The sequence below is a fragment of the Eublepharis macularius genome, chromosome 4 (genome assembly GCF_028583425.1).
Source record: "Eublepharis macularius isolate TG4126 chromosome 4, MPM_Emac_v1.0, whole genome shotgun sequence".
NCBI lineage: Eukaryota > Metazoa > Chordata > Lepidosauria > Squamata > Eublepharidae > Eublepharis > Eublepharis macularius.
The window spans coordinates 82,375,409-82,395,935 of NC_072793.1; the positions used below are offsets into that span (position 1 = coordinate 82,375,409).

Here is a 20,527-nt window from a genome sequence, read left to right on the forward strand (position 1 = left end):
ACTTCAGTTATTGTAGCACATGAAATGGCAGGCTGTACTGCATGATACCTTAGTGTTCATACATGTGCATTTGCTTTAGTGATAAAATACATAACACTCTGAAATGTAATTTCTAGAGGGGCAGCGATGGAAACTGAATCCTGAAGAATAACAATACATGCAACTCACACTGACAACATTTTAACAAAGCTCATCAGTTCAAGATGGCTAAATGGTATGATTATCTAACGGAACATGTCTTCCCATATGAACTCTCCCTGAAGATTTTAGCTCCAGCTGAAAGTACCAACTTGTGTAAAGGCAAGATAGTTTAAGGCCCATGGCCTTTTCTGTAAAAGCACAAGAACGTCAGAAGATCTTTCCATATATAACACTAATGTGATGCCCTGTCATCCTTCTAGAAGCACAGTAAAACATTTACTTTTTGTCAGCACTTGAGTTCCTTAGAAGACTTTATGCTGTTTTATTTGTTGTATCAGTGTTATCCTAATAACACTTTCTTGGAACTAAGCCCTATTGTAAGATTATAAGTAGACATTCTTAGGGTGGCACTGTTATGGAGGTTGATTGTTTTATGATATTTTCTAGTATGATTGTTTTGAATTTTCAAATAAAGTATTATAGAGTACAAGCAGTTCTTGCAATAAAGAGACCATACAGCACAGCACAAAGATGTAAAGTGGACGCATAAAAAGCAACATCAGGGAATAATTCAAGGGAAGGAAGTTCTTAGGAAATGGTAACAGAAAAGGAGAGGATGTCAAAGGAAATTAAGGTGAAAGTAAACAAAGGGCCATTTCTAGCTGTACTTTTAATGGGTTTATTTTATTTTTAATATGACAAGTTCTGGACTTTTAAAATGTGGGTTCTTGCTAGTTTAACAAAACAATGTAAACATGATATAATGAGTTACAGAAAAAGGGGATAGATTAGGAATATATTAAGATATAGGGTTGGAAAGCTGTTGGAAGTCCTGAAAAAAGGGGGGAGGGAAAGGGTGGGGGGGAAATGATACTGAGATGTTATTTGAAAGTTGTATGTATTAATATTCTCACCTAATAATTTTTTTAAAAAAAATGTGGGTTCTTGCCATTAAACACTGCATTTGTAACTCGAAAGCTGGGCTTCTAGCTTGCATATGACCACTGGGTGGCTTAGCCTATGAGGAGACATACAAAGGCTTGCCTGCAAGCTGGGGAGGCAACTGTGTTCATTCCATAGACTGCATTTTTGTGGCCTTTGATGTTGCTGGGGGAGGGACACATAGCAACAGACTTTTCAACCCAAGGCTGCTACAGCAATTACACTTCCTCAAGTAAGAGGAAGGAATCCCATGGACAGCGTGAGACATTCTCCTTTCACCATACTGAGGATTCCCTTTTCAGCAGAGATCAGCGCAGCAAGCATTTTGTCTTCCAGCCTCCTAGAAAGACAATCTGATCTGGTGTATTTCTTGTTCATAGACGACAAATAACAGGTATTGTGCTTCTTCAAATCAGCAGACATTCAGAAATCTTAATAGGTAACTTTCAGAGGACTATACACAATGGGGTTTAAAAACAGCATGGATTTTAAGTCTTTGGAACTCTATAGTAAGGATACTTTTCTTCTGTTTTATAAAGTCTGACTCAACTTCCTGACTCTCTCTTCCAGCTCTGTCATTAGAATGTGCAATTGACACATGGCTTATATCAGAATATGAATGTTTATGTGTGAAGCTTTGTTTGGCAGCTGAATTTTTTTCCATTTATGTTTTTCCCATTTTCCTTTATCTAGATCTTTTTTGTCTTGTGGTTTTATTCCTTTTACGATTTTTGTTGTAATTGCTCCTATTTCTAAGTTCGTTTTGGAGATCAAAAGTGCTTAAGTAACTAATGTAAACTTTACATGAGATTCGTAATGAGGACTACAGTTCCCTGTTGGACTTTCATTTCAGAAACCCCTTTTATTTTGCAGGGAGGGTGATCTTTCTCTAAAACGGAACAATTGTGATTCCCAATCCAATTTAATAAGTGTTAGTCGTCACCGGTTTCTGCCTTGTTCCATGTTTTAACTATTAAGAATTTTGCAGATCTTGTCTTTTTGGCAGTAATTGCTCTATAGCTGAATTTGTTTCTCTGGGGCATTTGACACACACTATAGATGTCACTTTTATGTAATAAAATGTGTGAACTGAATACATAGTTTTGCATGTACGATTAATACAGTCAAGCCTAATTCACCATATGTATATCTTGTCAGAAGTCAGTGTTTGTGCATATAAACAATGGATGTTAGCATTCGTCACGTAATACATGTGACTTCTTCCACAGAAATTGTGAGAAGCAGCCTTCCTTACACTAGAAAAATGTTGCTACATTCTGTTTTTAATCAAAGGAATTGCAGGGAAATATGATAGTTTCAGGCGGGTAGCCGTGTTGGTCTGTAGTAGAAGAGTAAGATTCTGGTCCAGAAGCACCTTAAAGCCCAACTAGAGATTTCCAGATGAGTTTTAATTAATATATTTGCGGGCATTATCAGTGATCAAATAAGAATTATGAGTGTTCTTAGTATCTGCCTTCAGATAGCTTAATATGTCTCCCTTGAGGGGGGGTGCATGCACCCTATACAGTTACCCTAATATATTTTCAAACAGTGTTCTGTTCCTCTAAATTCTCCTTTGCACTCAGTGGTAGATTGGACATTTAACATACAGGGACACTTTCTAGTGGGATGCTGCTTTGGAGAGCTGGCTGTGGTAGAGAGCCAGTTCATGCTTTCTGGTGCTTAGTTTGCCCCTGGCCAGGAGCAGTGAAAGCAAGTGGTGAGGTTACATTGATAGAGCCTAGACCCATCATTGTTGCCACTGGCTAGGTCTGAGGAGGAGGAAGGCAAGATTCAGCCACTGCATTTGTGCTCGGACCTCTTTATTCAGGATGAGAACACAGTGGCTGCCACTTCTGCCTTGTAAGGAAGTCCTAGCGGCAGCCACTGCCGCCTCATCTCATGGTGAAGAGGAGGAAGCATTGGCGGATGAGACCAGTATGTTATGGTAGTTAGAATGTTGGGCAAGGACTGGTTGCCACTCGTCCATGAAACTTTCTTGATGATCTTAGGCCAGTCACTCTATTTCAACCTAACTTATCTCATAGGGTTGTTTCAAGGATAACATGGAGGGGGAGAGGCATAATGTAAGCCACCCTGAGCTGCTTGAAGGAAAGGAGAGGGGAAAATGAGGTCGATACTGGCAGCCACTGCCCTTGCACCTTGCACAGGGCGTTTGTACTTCCAGTTCTACCAGCACCTTAAGAACAAATGAATTTATTTTGACATACATTTGTTAAAGTGCTGTAGGGATCGTCATTATTTTGGGTGAAGCAGAACAGGCTAACAGGTTTCTCCACAGAACATATGAAGTAGCTTTATCAGATCACTGGCCCATCTTACTCAATATTGTTTATTCTGACAGTGAAGGATCTTCCTGCTACTTAGAATCCTATGCCAAGATATGCTAGGAATCACATCTGAACCCCGGCTCTTCCGCAGGCCAACCATGTGTCCCATCCGTGAGCTATACCTCCAGATAGGTTCACTATACAGAGCTGTATTTAGATGCACGTTCAGGTCTTATTAACTTCTCATTCCGTTGCATAGCTGTGAAAGAGAACGACAGTGACCCACCTACAGTATTGGGGGCCTCTGAAGTAAGCGCAAAATACAAATGACAAAGCAATTTGTCGTCGTTGTTAATAAAGAATAAGCTTATCGGGTCTGTTCCAGCTTGGTGCCGCGTTTTCCTCCCGCTGTGTTAGGAGGGGGGGGGGTGGAGTGAGGGGCAGGCGCAGCGCTTCGCCGACTAGAGCCCCCCGCCGCCGCCCAGGCGCTGCTGCTGCTGCTGGTTACTGTTCCCTTCCCGTGTGGGGACGACCATCACAGTCCACGTTCTTTCAATGCACTCCTCCCTTTACAAAGTAATCGAGGAAGTGAAGTACTTCCCTACGGAAGTTATCGCTCGAGCAGACTGCAGCGGCCGAAAAGGGTCGGTGGGCACCAAAGCTCCCTGAGCGGGAATGAGCGGCGGGTGGACTGCAGCTGCGGGGTGGTGGGGCCGCTCCGGACTGGAACGAAGCTGCGGCCGTTCGCTCGCCCGCGCACCCGCGGCTGGGGAGGGCCTGCGGTGTCTGCATGCGAGCCCAAGCTGTGTCTCAGCGCCCTGTGGGGATTTCCGCAGCAACCCCGAGGGGGTCCGGAGAGGCGCCTGGGGCGCAGGCCGGCCGAGCAACATGGTGACCTGCCTCTCTCGCCCAGCTGACGCCGCCGCAGCCTCGGAGGGGAAGTCGCTTGGCTTTCGGAGCGGGGGTGGGAGCGTCTTGCTGAGGGCGCCGCCAAACCAACCCCTCTTCCTCCCCGCTCGACCCCTGGGAGAGACTACAGACTGCGCCTCTTCGGTCGCCTTTCGCGCCTTGCTTGGCTGGGGAAGAGAGGCTGGCAGGCAGGCCAGGCCCAGAGAAAGGAGTCTCCATAAATGAAGATAGTCGCAACAAAACAGAAGTCCAGAGGCACCTTAAAGGCACCAACTACAGTTTGAAATTAATGACTCGGAAAATGGCAAATGTGTATTAAAACCAGGTCCACCGTACTCAGAATGGTCTGCCCTCATACTTTCACACCCCCTTAAATAGGGCTGGCCATTACCAGAGGCAGCAAATTTTAGTCGTCATTAAGTAGAAAATCGTACGTAAATTATTCTACTGTTTAGAGGGCCCATTTCAAGTCTTAAATTTATTTCCATCAGCTATTGGTTATAACAGAAGAGAGCAATCAAAAGCAAATACAGCCAGAAAGACAAGCAGTGGACTAGCTTGCCTCATAACAGTTACAGAAACGATAATGAGTTTAAACAAATTGATACGATTTTGGCAATGTTAGGCTGCCAACAGAGTAAGAAAAAATACACAGGACTCCCAATAGCACCTTAAAGGGAGACTTGTGAAGATCAGGTCAGTTTTCTTTGCTCAACATCTGGCAGAGAAATATATTCCTTGCTGATGAATACTTTTAAAAGTAGTGGGTTAAATCCTCAGTTTCTCTTTAACCAGTTACAAAACTGGACAGCATCTGGAATGTTAGTAGACCTGCCTCCCACAATAACAATTGGTGTTGCTAAACCTTAACTGAGATGAAGCAAGGGGATAGGAACTAATGTTGGTAGTTAACCATAGCTTACCATGGGCTAAGTAGCATGGCTATTTACTATAAAGACATAGCTTTCTGTTTGGTTCTTTGATCTTTGAGAATTTACACATTTTTTCTGAACGGTTAGGAAATACTTCCTTTTCCTGGTTAATGCAGTTATTTAGCAAAGCCCAATAGTAACGTTATAGTACCTTGGAGCCGGTTTGGTGTAGTGGTTAAGAGCAGCAGGACTCTAATCTTGAGAACTGGGTTTGATTCCTCACTCCTTCACTTGAAGCAGCTGCGTGACCTTGGGTCAGTCACAGCTTCTTGGAGCTCTCTCAGCCCCACCCACCTCACAGGGTGATTGTTGTGGGGGTAATAATAACATACTTTGTAAACTGGTCTGAGTGGGTGTTAAGTTGTCCTAAAGGGCAGTATATAAATTGAATTGTTATTAAGCTGTTTTCACTAAAGCCTTAACTGTAGCAGATTTGTAGCAGAATGGCCACCAATTTTATCAGGTCCAGAAACGTACTGTATCTTTATGTAAAGGTACCCTGAAGGTCCCCCTCTTGGATACACACCATAACTAACTGAGAGCAATATCATCAAGAGTACAGCCTTGGTTAAGAGTCTAAACTCCTGGAAGTTACTCAAGGCAGAATGTTCAAAGCTGAGACAGTTTACAAAGTATGGTATTATTATCCCCACAACAAACACCCTGTGAGGTGGGTGGGGCCGAGAGAGTTCCTAGAAGCTGTGACTAAGCCAAGGTCACCAGCTGGCTTCAAGTGGAGGAGTGGGGAATCAAACCCAGTTCTCCAGATTAGAGTCCCGCACTCTTAACCACTACACCAAACTGAATTTATCCGCTCCCATCACCATCGCAACAGTCAATTCTCTTCTGCTGATGCGGCCGTTGATTCCTGAAGGAGTGGACTGCTCTGAGTGGGCGTTAAGTTGTTCTGAAGGGCGGTATATAAATCAATTATTATTATTAAGGCTGGGCAGCAGCAGTAGTGGAAGGTGACACTAGTGGAGGACCTTTCACAGACAACAGCAATGTTATTTCAGCGAACTCTGGTTAGTACTGCTCAGAAGAAGGCAATGGTAAACTACTTCTGATAATCTCTTACCTTCAAATCCCTATGATGATACAGTCCAAAATGAAAGAAGATATAGTGCTGGAAGGCAAGATACCCAGGTCAGATGGCACTCAGTGGGCTACTGGGGAAGAGCAGAGGACAAGTACGAATAGCACAGTTCTTAATGATGAGACTGGATTAAAGCTGAAAGGACGTCCAGTTGCTGATATGAATACATGTAAAAGGAACATCCAAAGCTGTGTGACACACACAATAGGAATATGGAATGTGAGAAGCATGAAGCCAGGTAAGCTAGAAATTGTAAAACAAGAAATGGAACATTTAAATATTGTAATCCTGCGTGTGAATGAACTCAAAGTCAGAATTTTAATTGCAGCTTTTCAGTTATTTGAATGCAGAGAAAAAGAAATCTGTTATAATAACCAGTGCAAAGAAATAGAAGAGAAAAACAAAAAAGGAAGAACAAGATTCGGGAAATCAATGGAAAATTCAAGCGACGGCTTGGGATGCTGAAAGATCAACATGGAAATACGGTATCTGATCAGGACAAAATAAAAGAAAATGGAAACAATACACTGAAGAACTTTACAAAAGAGATGGAAGGATGGTAGATACCTTTGAAGAACAATCATTTGATGAAGAACCTGAAGTCTTAGAAAGTGAAGTAAAAGCTGCGCTAAAAGCAGTTGGGAGAAACAAAGCACCTGGAGTGGATGGAATACCAATAGAGCTATTTCAAACAAATATGGGATACAAAACAATAGCCCACAGAATGGAAACGCTCAGTATACATTCCAGTTCCAAAACCGGGTGTGCCAAAGAGTGCAGCAACTATGGGACTATTGCATTAATTTCCCATGCTAGCAAAGTGATGCTCAAAATTCTAAAACAAAGACTCTTACCATATATGGAACAGGAAATGCCAGATGTTCTAGCTGGATTCAAAAAGGGAAGAAGTATTAGAGGTCACATTGCAAATTTTATGATGGCTAACAAAAATTGAAATTGTTCAAGATTTTCTATTCCTTGGCTCAATCATCAACCAAAAGGAAGACTGCAACCAAGAAATCAGAAGAAGAGTGAGACTTGGAAGAGCAGCCATGAGGGAACTAGAAAAGATCCTTAAAGATCTTTTCTAGTTCTCTCTCCAGGGATCAAGATCTAAATAATCAAAACTATGGTATTCCCCATTACTATGTATGGATGTGAAAGCTGGAAAATGAAGAAAGGTGACAGGAAGAAAATTGATTCAAAATTTGCAGGAGGAGTTTTGTGGATACCATGGCCGGCTAAAAAGACAAATAAGTGGGTACTAGATCAAATCAAGCCTGAATTCTCCCTAGACGGTAAAATGACACAGCTGAGACTATCATAATTTGGTCACATCATGAGAAGACAAGATTCTCTGGAAAAATCAATAATAGTAGGAATAGTGAAGGGCAGTAGGAAAAGAGGAAGACCTAAAACAAGATGGCCTGACTCAATAAAAGAAGCCATATCCTCCACTTTGCAAGTCCTGAGCAGGTCTGTTAACGATAGGATGTTCTGGAGGCCTTTCATTTATAGGGTCACCATAGGTTGGAGGTGACTTGACAGCACATGACACACACACATCCTGAAGGTGAATGTTAAGAATGTTAAGAGTTTTACCTTCCTTATAAGGACATTACTCTGTGTCCTGTCTTCATTTTCAGAATTAGGCCAATTCCAAATGCACATTTATATAAAATGCATGGTAAATTACATGCAGTGTTTAACAGTGTTTTCATGAACAAAGAATGTATTCTGTTGCTCAGTAGTTGTGCATTCTGAATTCTGAAAAAACATGAATGTGTCTCTCCCTCACACATCTTTAGTTGTGTGGTTTCTTTCAAACACAATCTTCTGGGATTGCCATTATATTGCCTCTTATGAGTCTTCTAAAATTTGAATAAATTTTGTTTGAGTCCAGCTGCTGCCAGTTATTGAAGAACTGCCAAATTTCCTCCCCTCATTATTACAGTTAAATCTGATATAAATCTCTTACTGTGCTATATGGCAGTACAGAGCATATTTGTTGGTAACTTAAAAAAACCTTGTGTTTTAACAAGTTATCCCTTGGAGGCATTGAAGAGTGAAGTCTGGCCTTTGAAGCTATACAAATCTTGATGCAGTGTTTGATGCAATGTTATTATCTCTCTCATCTAGAGTGCTTCAGAGATTAACACCGTGATTCCAGCTCAACCTGTTTTGTTGACGTCAAAGTGACAACATACTCCAGCAAACTAGAAGTATCAGTGACAAAATGCAAATTGGTACAGCAAAGGTGTCATCAGGCATGACAGGTCATAGGTTAGCAAGCCTATCCCATATGGTAACAGTAACGGTTAGGGGACAAACATGGCAGAATGCCAATCCAATATACAACAAACGTCAGTGCACTTTTGTACAAAAGCCATTCACATAATCCCATAGTTATCTCATGACAGGAGATGCAGAGTTGTGTAAAACAATTTATTATTTGTTACAGTTTACTAGCAAAGAGTTCAGAGCTGCACTTTTGTCCTTCAACAGCCCTATGAGCTAAGATAGCCTGAAAGACAGTGACGTGCCCAAGATCACTCAGTGATCTTCATAACTGAGAATTTGAACTTCAATTTTCGATATCCAAACTTTGCTGTTATCCAACAGTGATCTTATGTACTCGCTGAACAGCAACCCTATGGATTGAAGTGTACCTAGGATTGCCAACTCCAGGTTGGGAAATACCTTGAGGTTTTGTGGGGTGCCTTGGGTTTGGGAAAGAGAGAGAGCTTGGCAGAGTATATTGCCAAAGAGACTTAGAGTCTAGAAAGCAGTTATTTTTCTCCAGGGAACCTGATTGCTGTTGTCTGGAGATCAGTTGTAATTCTGGGAGCTCTTAAGGCCCCTCCAGAGACTGAAAATCCTAACTGTGCCCTTTAGAGAACAGCACATGTATGAGGCATTCTCGCAATGTCTTCTCCCAGGATCCCTTTTTTTATCCTTTTGTTTCTTAAGGCTATCTTGTTATGAAAACTATACACACCAGTTTGAAAATCACATTCGGGTTGTGAAGAGGTGGAATTCTTAGTTATACATTACTTTTACTTTGAAAGCCAATATTTTGGATTCAAAATGTGATCTTTCCCAAATTATGTAACTTGCAATTAGCCCCTCCCACCTCCAATCAGTATTCTATACTTTTCCGCAGGGACACAGGACTGTATTAGTATTGGCCTGTATCCAAACACATTAAAAATGTAAGGGCAAGGTCTTTCTATAAATCCAGGGAAAACAGAAATCTATCCAATCCAGGTTAATTCTGTCACTCGCAAGGCCACAAAAGAGACTTTCCCTTATAAGTGGCTGGGAAAGCCCTGGAAATACCTGGGCATTTTTATCCCAGAGAATTTAAGTGACCTTTTCAAATATAATTATAAAACATGTGCTACCAGAGTTAACACCTTACTTAGAAATTGGTCTCGGCAACCTTTCACGTGGATGGAAAAAATAGATCTAATAAAAACTACAATCCTGCCCCTTTTTCAAAATCTACCAATTTATGTTTCAAAGCAGAATCTCAAATCTTGGCAATCAAGTTTAAACTCATTTATATGGGATCATAAGAAACCCAGAATCAGCTTCTCAATTTTGTCCCGCCCATCAAGGATTGGTGGATATGGTCTCCCTGATCTCACTACTTACTATGAGGCTACACAATTGAAAAATAATAAAATCTACCTTAAATTCAGACACCTAAAAGACTGGATTGCAATTGAGCAACACACACTTGGTTCTATCCCCATAGAAGATTTGATTTGGAATTTACCTCAAAACAGGCCAAGATCAATCGAAACACCTCTGTTTTTATATCCATTCTTGGTAACCTGGGATTCTAATAGAACAACTTTAGCCCCTAAGATCTCTCCAGTCTCCTCTTTTCTTAAGAATGATTCACTCCAGGCAACTCACAAAATGCTTTTCCCTTGTGGAGACAGCTCAATCTTACTGGACTTTATGATGTTACCAATAAAGGTTCTCTAAAACCCAAAGCAAAATTAGAATAAAAAAGCACCCATAAATTTCCATGGTTCGAATATATGCAATCGAACCATTTAGTTAATAGTCAACTGCTCCAAACTCATCTGAAAAGAAATTATACCAACTTTGAAGGAATTTTAGTTACACAGATCAATAAAGAAAAAGGTCTCATTTCTATAATTTATAACATTAAGTTCTCGGAAATGGAGTAAAAGATCTAGTTATCAGACTAGGTGGCAATTGGACTGCGATGCATCAATTTCTTACTCCCAGTGGTCCACAATCTGGTCCTCTAAAATTTGTCTAACTAAAGCTATCAATATCCGAGCCACATTCCGAAAAATCCTCTATAGATGGTATCTCACACCTCTTAAATTACGTTACATCCTATTTCCACTGTTGATGGTCTTGCCCACTAATAGCACAATATTGGCTAAAAATACTTAAAATGATCACCAAAGTCACAAGTTACTGTGTTCCACTATGCCCTAGAATTATCCTCCTCAGCTTGTGGAAAGACCCAGAGATCCTGGCCATACTTCAATTATGCTGGTAGCTGCCAAAGCCATCATTTCGAAATTTTGGAAAGCAAAAGCACTACTGCCCATTCAATCCTGGATTAATAAATTATGGAAATATTTTATTATGGACAAAATAACTGAGCGTATTACCCTCTCAGAAAATCCATAATTCTGCACAGATCTTTTTGAAAAATGGCAGCCATTCATGAAATTCATGCAACAAAATGATAGAATACTACGGCTGGTTCCTGACAATCTTAGGGTTATAGCAATATATTAGCCACCAAATACTGTTGTACACTCCTTCTCATTTATGTAAAGCACTCACTTCAGCTGTATTAATGTTTACTTTTCACTTCCTGTATACGTTGAATTTGTTGTATTCTAGTTGTTAAAAAATTCAAAAATAATTAAAAAAAAATGTAAGGGCAATAATATTTTCTTGAAAGGGGGTTGTGGTTTCTACTAATTCCTCCTTCCTACTACAGACCTCCACTGAGGAGCCACTGACTCTTGGAAACAAAATTGCAAGGAGGTCAGGGGCTTCAACAGGATGGGGAGATTGGTAGAAATCACGGCCCTGCCTTAGAAGCTTTAAGGGCACTAATGCATGGTTGGAAAGTGGCCACTGTGTCATTTTATTTTTAAAACAATGCTGTGATGGAGGTTCAGTCACTTATGAGCTTCATGGCTGAGAGGAAATGACTTCCAGGACTTCTTGCTCCACGTCCAACACTTGCTCCATTATTCTTCATTGATGCAATGTTTGTATTAAATTAATGTTTGTATTAAATTAATGTAATATCAGGTTTAAATCCTAGCATAGGAGTTTAATTTGCTTGCAAATTATGATTGAAGAGTATGAGGCAAGCTAGTTAGTTTAATGAGCTTGACCATGACATAAGAAAGTCATGAGTCAGAGCCTCGAACCATGGAACACTTGTCAGTATAAAGGCTAATGAAATTTCAGTTTGGGCAAATAAGTTTTTTTTAAAAAAAAATGTTTCCAAGAAGGTTGTTTCTTCCAGTGAGTTGCAATGCTAATGCATTTCTTTATAAACTGGTTACAGATCACATTTCCTGTACTATGCGTAGGCTTTGTTACACAGGAAGAACAGCATTCAACATCAGCACGAACTTGTTTGCCAACAAAACATGCCTGAAGCTTCTTTTGAAAAAGGGAAGCCTATCCTCCCCGTCAGTATCTGACGTAGAAACCCACAAAATTGCATCTGTGGTAAAATCAAAATCCCACATTTAAAACATGCTTCATACAAGCAAACTTTCCCAAGATTCTTGTTCATGGATTATGCTCCTAGTAGATTCATCTGTCATATTTCCCAAAGTACCATAATTTCTTGTTAATGCTTTCCTTTATGTATGACTGGCTCTGGTAAAATTCATTGTTAAAACAATGGATACATTCTTATGGTGGTACATTGTTACAGTTAGGAAGTCTACAAAATCAAGTCACTGATAGGGATGTGCATCTAAAAAATTTCCATTTTGGTTCTGGGGGGTTCTGGAATAATTCCATTATATTATTGGTTTGTTCCAGGTTGGCCAGTGCTGGCTTGGAACTGATGCATTTGGTTTTTTTTCATTTCCATGAGTTTGGCCCGTTGCATGCGCATTGGCTATGCATGCATAAATGCACACTTGTTTCCCCACCCCCCTTGAAAAGAAGGCTCTGGGGCAGCTATTTTGGCCTGCAATGAAACCAATATTGCACAGAACGCAGTCCTCCCTGTAAACCACCGACCTACTGAGTTTGAGAGCTGGGTTCCATGTTTATAGACCCCGAGGAATGCTTAGGAAAGGCATATGTCAAGGCCAGTATTGAGCTGCTCACGCATGCACGCCCTGTCCTTTTCGAGGATGGGGGGAGTTGGGGAAACATTGCTCTATTTGCACATAACCAGAAACCAGATTGTCCCCAAACCCTTTGATCCAATGAGTTTCTCCTCAGGCACATGAAAACACACACAGCAATGGAGCCCAAAGAAGGTAAGGGTTGGCGGATGCACACAATGGCAGGAAAATACTGGGCAAAGCTGTGCTGGTACAGCATATCAGCATGGTGCATAAGCAGGAAAGTACTCCATTTCCAACCAGTACAAGTGCAGTGAATTTTTTTTAAAATGCTTCTTTATGATAGTGACAAGGCCAGTTAATTATTACCTTTGAGTCCTGCTATTATGCCATGTTTCCCCTGTGCCTTGTAGTTTCATTTCTACAAGGAGGGCTGGATGAATCCTCCTCACCCTAATCGGCTTTGCAGCAGCCCAGGATTCTGAGGGCCTGTCCTTGCACTGTGTAGAAAAACACAGGAAGGGAGAGCAAGAGGTTGGTTTTTCTTTCATGAGAAGGGAAATGGAGGATGGCCCTGTTTCCCGCATTTTTTACTAGTAAAAGTGCAAGTTTGGACAGATTGCTGGCTGCCAGTCTCCCTTTCCAACAAAAACTGTTAACCTAGAATGAAACACAAAAAGAGGAAATTGAAGAAAAGCAACGAGAAAATCCTATTACTGTGCCAGAAAATAAAAAATCTAACCAGATTGGTCCTTCCACATGGAACACTGATCTGGAAAGACTTGGTGGGAGGTGCATGCAATGGACTTGCTTACTACCGCCTCCTCATTTAACTCTCAGTTAACAGTTTTAATTAGAAAAGCCCAAAAGGCAGAAGGCTTTATGGACAAGATGAAATTCTTCCTGCTGCTCCTCAACACACTGTCTGGAAGCCTCCTTTAATCACAGCAAGTGGCCCTGCTGGCACCATGGCACCTAAGTGAAGGACAGCAGCAGTAGAGGCCGCTGAATGGTCATCAACCAGCTCTATGTGCCTGGGACCTAGCTCTTCTTTAATCATTGCTTTTCCTTTCCAATGTTCCCCTTAATCTGCATAACATGAGCCTCTGAGGCAGCTGGGAGCTCAGATGATGAAAGAGACCCCTGCCTCCTCAAACCCATGTGTGCACTTCCATGTGGATGTTGCTGGGCCAGCCTTTCCTTGCATTATGTGTAAAAATTCACAGAAAGGAATGGCAGATTACTCAATGTCTTACTCATGAGGTGTTGGCTTCTCTTGCTCTCTAATAGTATTGGGGGGGGTCCTGCTGGAGCATCCTTGCTAGGATTCAGGCTGTATGCTGATTCTACCTCCTCCCCTATGACTGAAGGCCAAACTACATGTTACTTTATACATAGGTTTGCCAAGGGGACTTGCAACCATAATGCAACTGCCAAGTACCAAGGAGAAATTCCATTTAGAAGCACCTCAGGGGGCTGATTCAAACCAGGACTACAGTATGGGAGAAGAAGGGCTCCTGCTTTCCCCTCCACATCATTTTCCTAAGACAAAACTGCTCAGCGGGTGTTATTTGCTCGGGGGGGGGGCGGAGCCTGCACATGCAAGCATTCAGTTCATGTGCAGCCTCCCAAATGGGCAAATAATGCCTCCTGGAGCATTTTTGGCTCAGGAAAATGCCACAGTGGGGAAGGCAGGAACCTCTGCTTCCCTTGCACAAATTGGACCACAGTGGTACCTCCTGATGGAGTTGCCTACAGGAACTGACAGCTGCAGTATGGCTGTAAGTTCCTATAGTGAACTTGTGAAAGGTGGGCTATAAATAATAATAATGAAAAGGTAACACACAATTTGGCCCTGAGTCTTCAGACTGAGATCCCGAGAAGTCATAGGAGTCGACAGTGAGTTCATGGCTGTATAACCTACCCTTCCCTGGCTATCAGCCAGTTATCAGTCTGAGAGAAAGAAAGATTTTAAAGGGCTATTTGTTGATTACATTTGCAAGTCTAACAGGACAATGAGAAATATCCTTCCACTGAACTCAGTGGCCCACTAAATGCTGCAAAATGAAGGTACTATTACCCCTAGTCACGGGGTTATATTTTCACCAACCAGCTTTTCATGGCTTTGGAAGGAAAAGGATCTGAGCATTTCATACACTGAAACAGTACTTATTTGTCAGTGTTAATGAGTTCCTGTCCCTGTATAAGGCCTAGGAAATTGCCCATTTTCCTTCTCTTTAAAAGGGCCTGCTCCTTGTGAGAGTTTTGGATAAGAATGAGAATCAAGGGCTGTTGTTTTGGGTATGATGGTTTCTTTCTACAAATAAAAGATTTTCAAATCCTTCTTTTAATGTCTTGCCAATGTAATAGTTCCTGGGAATGTGCCAATATCTGGGTTCTGAATTGTTAAGAAAGGAGGTTGCCTCTGCAGGCTAGTACACTGATTCTGGCTGGAGAGATTTAAAAGAGGAAGGTAGATAATAGACCCAAAAGGTCAGCTATTCACCTGGCAGGGGTTTGCATATTGCTCATGTCAAGTGATGCATCAGTTCAGTTATATAATTTAAGATACTAATTTTGTGACTCAGCAACCATGAATAAGACCAGGTGAGGTGCCTCCAGGCTGCTGATTTGGGTGGAAGATGCCACAGCATGTAAGTTTGCGTCAACATCCAGCATAGTGAAAAACCACCAAGAGGTGGGACCAGTCATTGGAGATGGTAGTGATTTTTCACAGCATTACTCATTTTACTTGCCTAAGCCAAATCATAGCTGCAGACTGAGTGATAATAAAGTCAAAGCCTGTGGACTTTGAGGCTTGATTTCATAAATATCTCATAAATAATCAAAAGTGTTTTACATGCCTCTTGGTGTGGTAGTGGGCAAGAAGTATGAATTTTGATCATGTTCTGTCAATTATTTTTGAAATATTAATATTAAAAATCTACATCGTCCACAAAAAAATGAAACACATTGGGTTGCAAGCTGCAAAAGCACAAGTGGATGAAACTCATGGAGGCAGATCTTCCTTATCATCCCTTTCTCTCCATGCCCCCTTAAAATTTGCTGAAGGTTGGAGGACCCTTGTAAATAAAATGAATTATAGCTGGAACGTGGATTGCCAACAGACTTAGAAAAAAAAAGTCATGTTCTTTTAATAAAGACTTAACGTGTGGAAATTGGTAGTGAAAGCTTTTCGTGGCATGGATGGAAATAACATTTCATTAAAGAGACAGGACATTTTTTCCCCTCTAGGCTGTTGTAACCCTAGGCATCAGGTACCCTTTGAAGTGAAAAATCTGGTATCATCTGTCTGGGATGCCGAGTGCAGCAAGCTAGCCCGTGTTAATTTGTGCAGCAAGTTCTCATTGGCTGTGTCCCTGCAGCTTATGGCCATCTATGATTAGGGGACCATAAGCACATAAGAGAAGTACAGATATATTTAATGGCAACTTGTTTTGTTTCTGATTGCACTTGCCCTAAGAGATTGTGGCTTGGATGCTATGAATGAGTTCCATGCATGCCAGAGAGAGAGTTTACTCTTCCTTTAAAACTCTCATTTGTACAAGATCAATGGTTTTCAATGGTCTTTCGCACAAACAGAAGTTTTAGTGGGACAGGAAACACACCAGAAACTATTTAGCAAGCACAGAACTCATTCATAAGATCCAAGCCCATATCTATAGGGCTGTGTGTGTGTATATATATATTCCAGAAGAGAAGATGGTGCTTTTGAATGTGCATGGTGCTAGGACCTGTGGAGGGAACCAAATAACTGAGTGCCTGCCCCAAATGGACACCAGCACAGATAACTGCCACTGCTCCCAATGTTTAGATGTCTTAAATCTTTATACATTTATTGTCATATAGCATTGTTGCCAGCTGGCAAAAAAGTTGTTACTTTTGTGAAGTTCTGTGGTGGTGCAGTGCTCTGAAGAAATGTCTATGCATTTTATTCCATGACATATTATCTATGACTGTCTTTGAAATAAAGGCCATCTGGCTATGAGACTGCTAAACTGTGACTCTAAAAGGTTTCTTCTCCTATTAAAATGGATAGTTGTTAGGTAACTGAGGAGCAGAATAGCAAAGTTGTTAAGTTTTCTATCAGATTATACACTACTGCTTTAAAGAAAATGATAATTGCATGTAATAAATTCTAATGATTAACTAGCATTTTACAACACTTATTGAAGGGTATCATATGATTTTGTAGCAATGTGTTTTAAGGAGCAGTATGTTCAACAACTCGTGTCCACCTAGATTTATCATTTGCCTGCTTAGGGCAAGAAGGCTCCCACTGGTGAGCCTACCATCCTGCCCTTGCTTCCTGGACTGGCGGGAGAAAGGTTTAGGAGTAGAAATGAGGTTGCACAATGTCACATCCATCCAAAACCTTGGATATGACATAAGCACATTGGGTGACATTCTGGCCGTCTCCAAAAACTCCATAGTAAGTACCCATGGAGTTTTCAGGAATAGCCAGAGCATTGCCCAGTGTGCTTATGTCATATCTGGATTTTTGGGTGGCTGTGTCATCATGTGGTTTGAATCATGAAACTTAATTTCTGCCCATAGGCCTGCTCATAAACCTGTCCATCTGGTTGCTGACTCTCCTCCATTTCATAATGCACATTTTCACATTTAGATCATATGTCATCATAAAAGAGGCCTGTCAGCTTGAAGAAAAGCAGTGGTTTCTTTTGTGAAATTCTATGGAGAAGGTTTGCTCTGAAGTAAAGACCATTCATTATATTATATGATATATGAAACTGGTTGCATTTTTTGTTTAGTACATTTGAATCCTACATACAAGGAACTCAGGATGTTTTAGCTGCACTGCAATCCTGCCTTTCTGCCCTCATAAGGACCACTAAAGGGGGCTATCAAAAGTTATATAATAAAATCTCATCTTAAAAAAAACATTAAAACCAACAAAAATACATCATTAAATCAATTAAAACCAGAGCTAAAATATACCTATAAAAACAACAATTAAAACATTGCACTGGAAGGAGGGATCACTGAGGAAACACCAAATGCAACCCAAAAGGCTATCAGAAGATGGCAACAGAAGGGGGCAGGTGAGTCTTTCAGAGTGTTGGGGCCATGGCTAAAGTAGGGTGCTTGGACATAGGAAAACCAAACTCCTGTTCAGTGGAACAGGGTGATCTTGAGCCCATCTATACGGGCACCAAAACTCTGGAACTCTCTTCCCAGTATAGTATAATGGTGCTCTCCCAGGTTGCCACCTCTCATCTTGGAAGGCAAGGACACCCGAAATAGATCCTCTAAAGAAGATGGTAGTAGTCAGGGTGGTTCGTAGTGGCATAAGTGATCCTTCAGGTATGTTGGTTTCAAACCATATAGTGCTTTAAATGTCAACACCAGCACCTTAAATTGTGTTCAGAAACAGATTTGGAGCCAGTATAGATGGGTCCAAGACCACCCTGTTCCACTGAACAGGAGTTTGGTTTTCCTATGTCCAAGCACCCCACTTTAGCCATTATACTATATTACACTGGCTCAAAGTCACACTGGGTATAGAATTAAGCAAGAACACCAATTTCAATCTATTGCATGAATGAATGTCTCTTATAGGGGTGACTGATCACGTCTGATCACATAGCTGTGCTTGTCCTGGACCTGTACTTACCCTTTTAAAGAAAATGTATCAGTTCTGAGATAGTGCAATTAATAGTTGTATCTGTAGGACTTAGAGTGCAATCCTAAGAGTTACTCTGGTCTAAGCCCATTGAAATCAATGTTAGACCCTTAAGACTAACTATAAAGACTGGATAAAGGAAGTACAGGCAAAATTTGTCTTAACTCTACTTCCATTCTGGGGAGAGGCATTTTATACTATAGAAAGTTGGCATTTGTTCAGTTCCCTCTTTCATCCATAACTTTTCCTTCTTTTCTGCAGAGACGAAGAGGAGGGGCAGGATGGATGCTGTGGGGAACGTAACGCCCACACAATTCCTTCTTCCAAAGCACATATTGGATGTATGGATCATTGTCCTGATCATCCTGGTCACCATTGTAATCATGACCTCCTTAGTATTGTGCCCAGCAACGGCTGTGATTATTTACAGAGTCCGGACACACCCTATACACAATGCAGTTGTGTGAGACTTGTTTTCCTATCACTGTGTGACTTCTTGTAAGAAACATGGGGCTAAAGGGCAATAGTCTACAGGCTGCCTCGGATATGATGCAGAGTGCAGAAGACACAGCAGGAGAACACCAGCCAAGGCATGGCGACAACACCCAGACTTCAGTCATGAGCTGAGAATGTTGCATGTCACAAGAAGCGCTGCCAAAGCCTGCTTATCCATTCAAGCTGCAGCTCTTCAGTTTTAAATCCAGGACTTTTATCTCCAATTGGGAAATCCTCTGATGGCTCAGGATTCAAAATTTCCTGTTTTGGTTTCTTGCTGTCTATTAATCAAAATGCTTTCTGTGTGTGCGTGTGCGTGTGCGTGTGTGTGTGTGTGTGTGTGTGTGTGTGTGTGCTGACTGAGAAAATTTATCTAAAAGCAAAGAAGATGCCAAAATGTCTAATAATAAAGCCCTTCAAATGGTTTCCAGATGCAACTGCATTGTAAGCACCACCTGCTTTAACTACCCAGTTAAATGCTATTTTTTTTCTGTAAGAAGTGAATAGGAGCCTGTGGCTGCTTGTATCGGCAGGGACCCATCTGATTCTTTCCTATAGGATCTTTCAGGGTATTACAGCAGCTGACAAAGGGATAAGAAGGGGAAATGAGATCTGATCAAAGCAATTTGCAGCCAGAGGTGTAGCTTAGGAGATGCAATGAGAAAATGAAAGTAGAAGTGATTCTATTTTGCAGCTGATTTGGTGAAATGGTGTGCATCTAGTAGAAGTAAGAGTAGAGCAGGAGAGTTCTAATAAAGGACAATTGAGATAATCTTGCTGTGTCGATACTATATGCTGTGATTACTTGGATCTGATTAAGGAATTCTTATAGCTTTGGGATTTCTGGAATATGACACTGATGATGCTGTACATCCCTTCTGTTAGGAATTTGCCCTTTCTAGTAATTTGTAGTTATTAGAAGTATTATTTCATTTTCTATGGAAGGACTGATAAATATCTATATTAGCATGTATTATTTGCTTCACTGTCTTGTATGATTCCTTCTCTTTTATGGTTACTATTGGCCTCATCATTAGGAGGAAAGAGTATCCAGATCTGATTACTCTTCTTTCTCTGCATACAGTAAAACTGCCACTCCTGCTTTTCAGGTTTTAAATAGGAGACCATGGCTGATTATCTATGTTAACTTTGGGATGGGACTAGCACTCAGGCAGCAAGTGGGCAGCTGGCCGTGGGAGGGCTGAGAGGGTGCCCATCCAGTCTGCTGCCCGAAGTGCTCCTCATTATACAGTTTGCCTTGTATAATTTTAATATCTACTTAGCAGGGAACATTCAGCAGGTATTTTGATGATAGTGTTGCATTGATAGTGGCTTTATATCTGCCAAACTTTCCTCTGCCATTTAGCTACAGAAAGCCAGGTATCAGTGCCTAGACACACAGAAACATCACCCATTCTTACTTCAGATGCAGCTTTGCTTAAAATGTTCTCCTTTTTTCCAGATTAGGATCTTTATTTCTATAACAGCATAGTTATGTGTTAAAGGAAAAGAAGGGGAAGTGGTATACGTGAAAGAGAAGTGAATGTATCAGTAGAAATGATCAGATATTAAACTGTGATGCTGTATAAGCCTGTGGAATAAACTGACATTGTTATATCTTTGTGCATATCAGTCTTAAGCATACGTTTTTCTGCATGCTTTTACCCTTGAACTTTCCTACTCTAGCCTTGTTACTTGCGAGGGCTGCTCATTTATCTGTTCAGTCTTGC

At 41.1% G+C, this 20,527-nt stretch overlaps 1 protein-coding gene across 1 annotated transcript; it reads left to right on the forward strand.

Moving 5' to 3' along the window:
* The first annotated feature begins 1,280 nt into the window (after window positions 1-1,280).
* SMIM3 (small integral membrane protein 3) lies at window positions 1,281-20,424 on the forward strand. Its single transcript, XM_054978720.1, has 2 exons — window positions 1,281-1,477; window positions 18,564-20,424. The coding sequence occupies exon 2, from the start codon at window positions 18,584-18,586 to the stop codon at window positions 18,767-18,769; it is 186 nt and encodes a 61-aa protein (XP_054834695.1). The 5' UTR covers window positions 1,281-1,477; window positions 18,564-18,583; the 3' UTR covers window positions 18,770-20,424.
* Window positions 20,425-20,527: the final 103 nt, after the last annotated feature.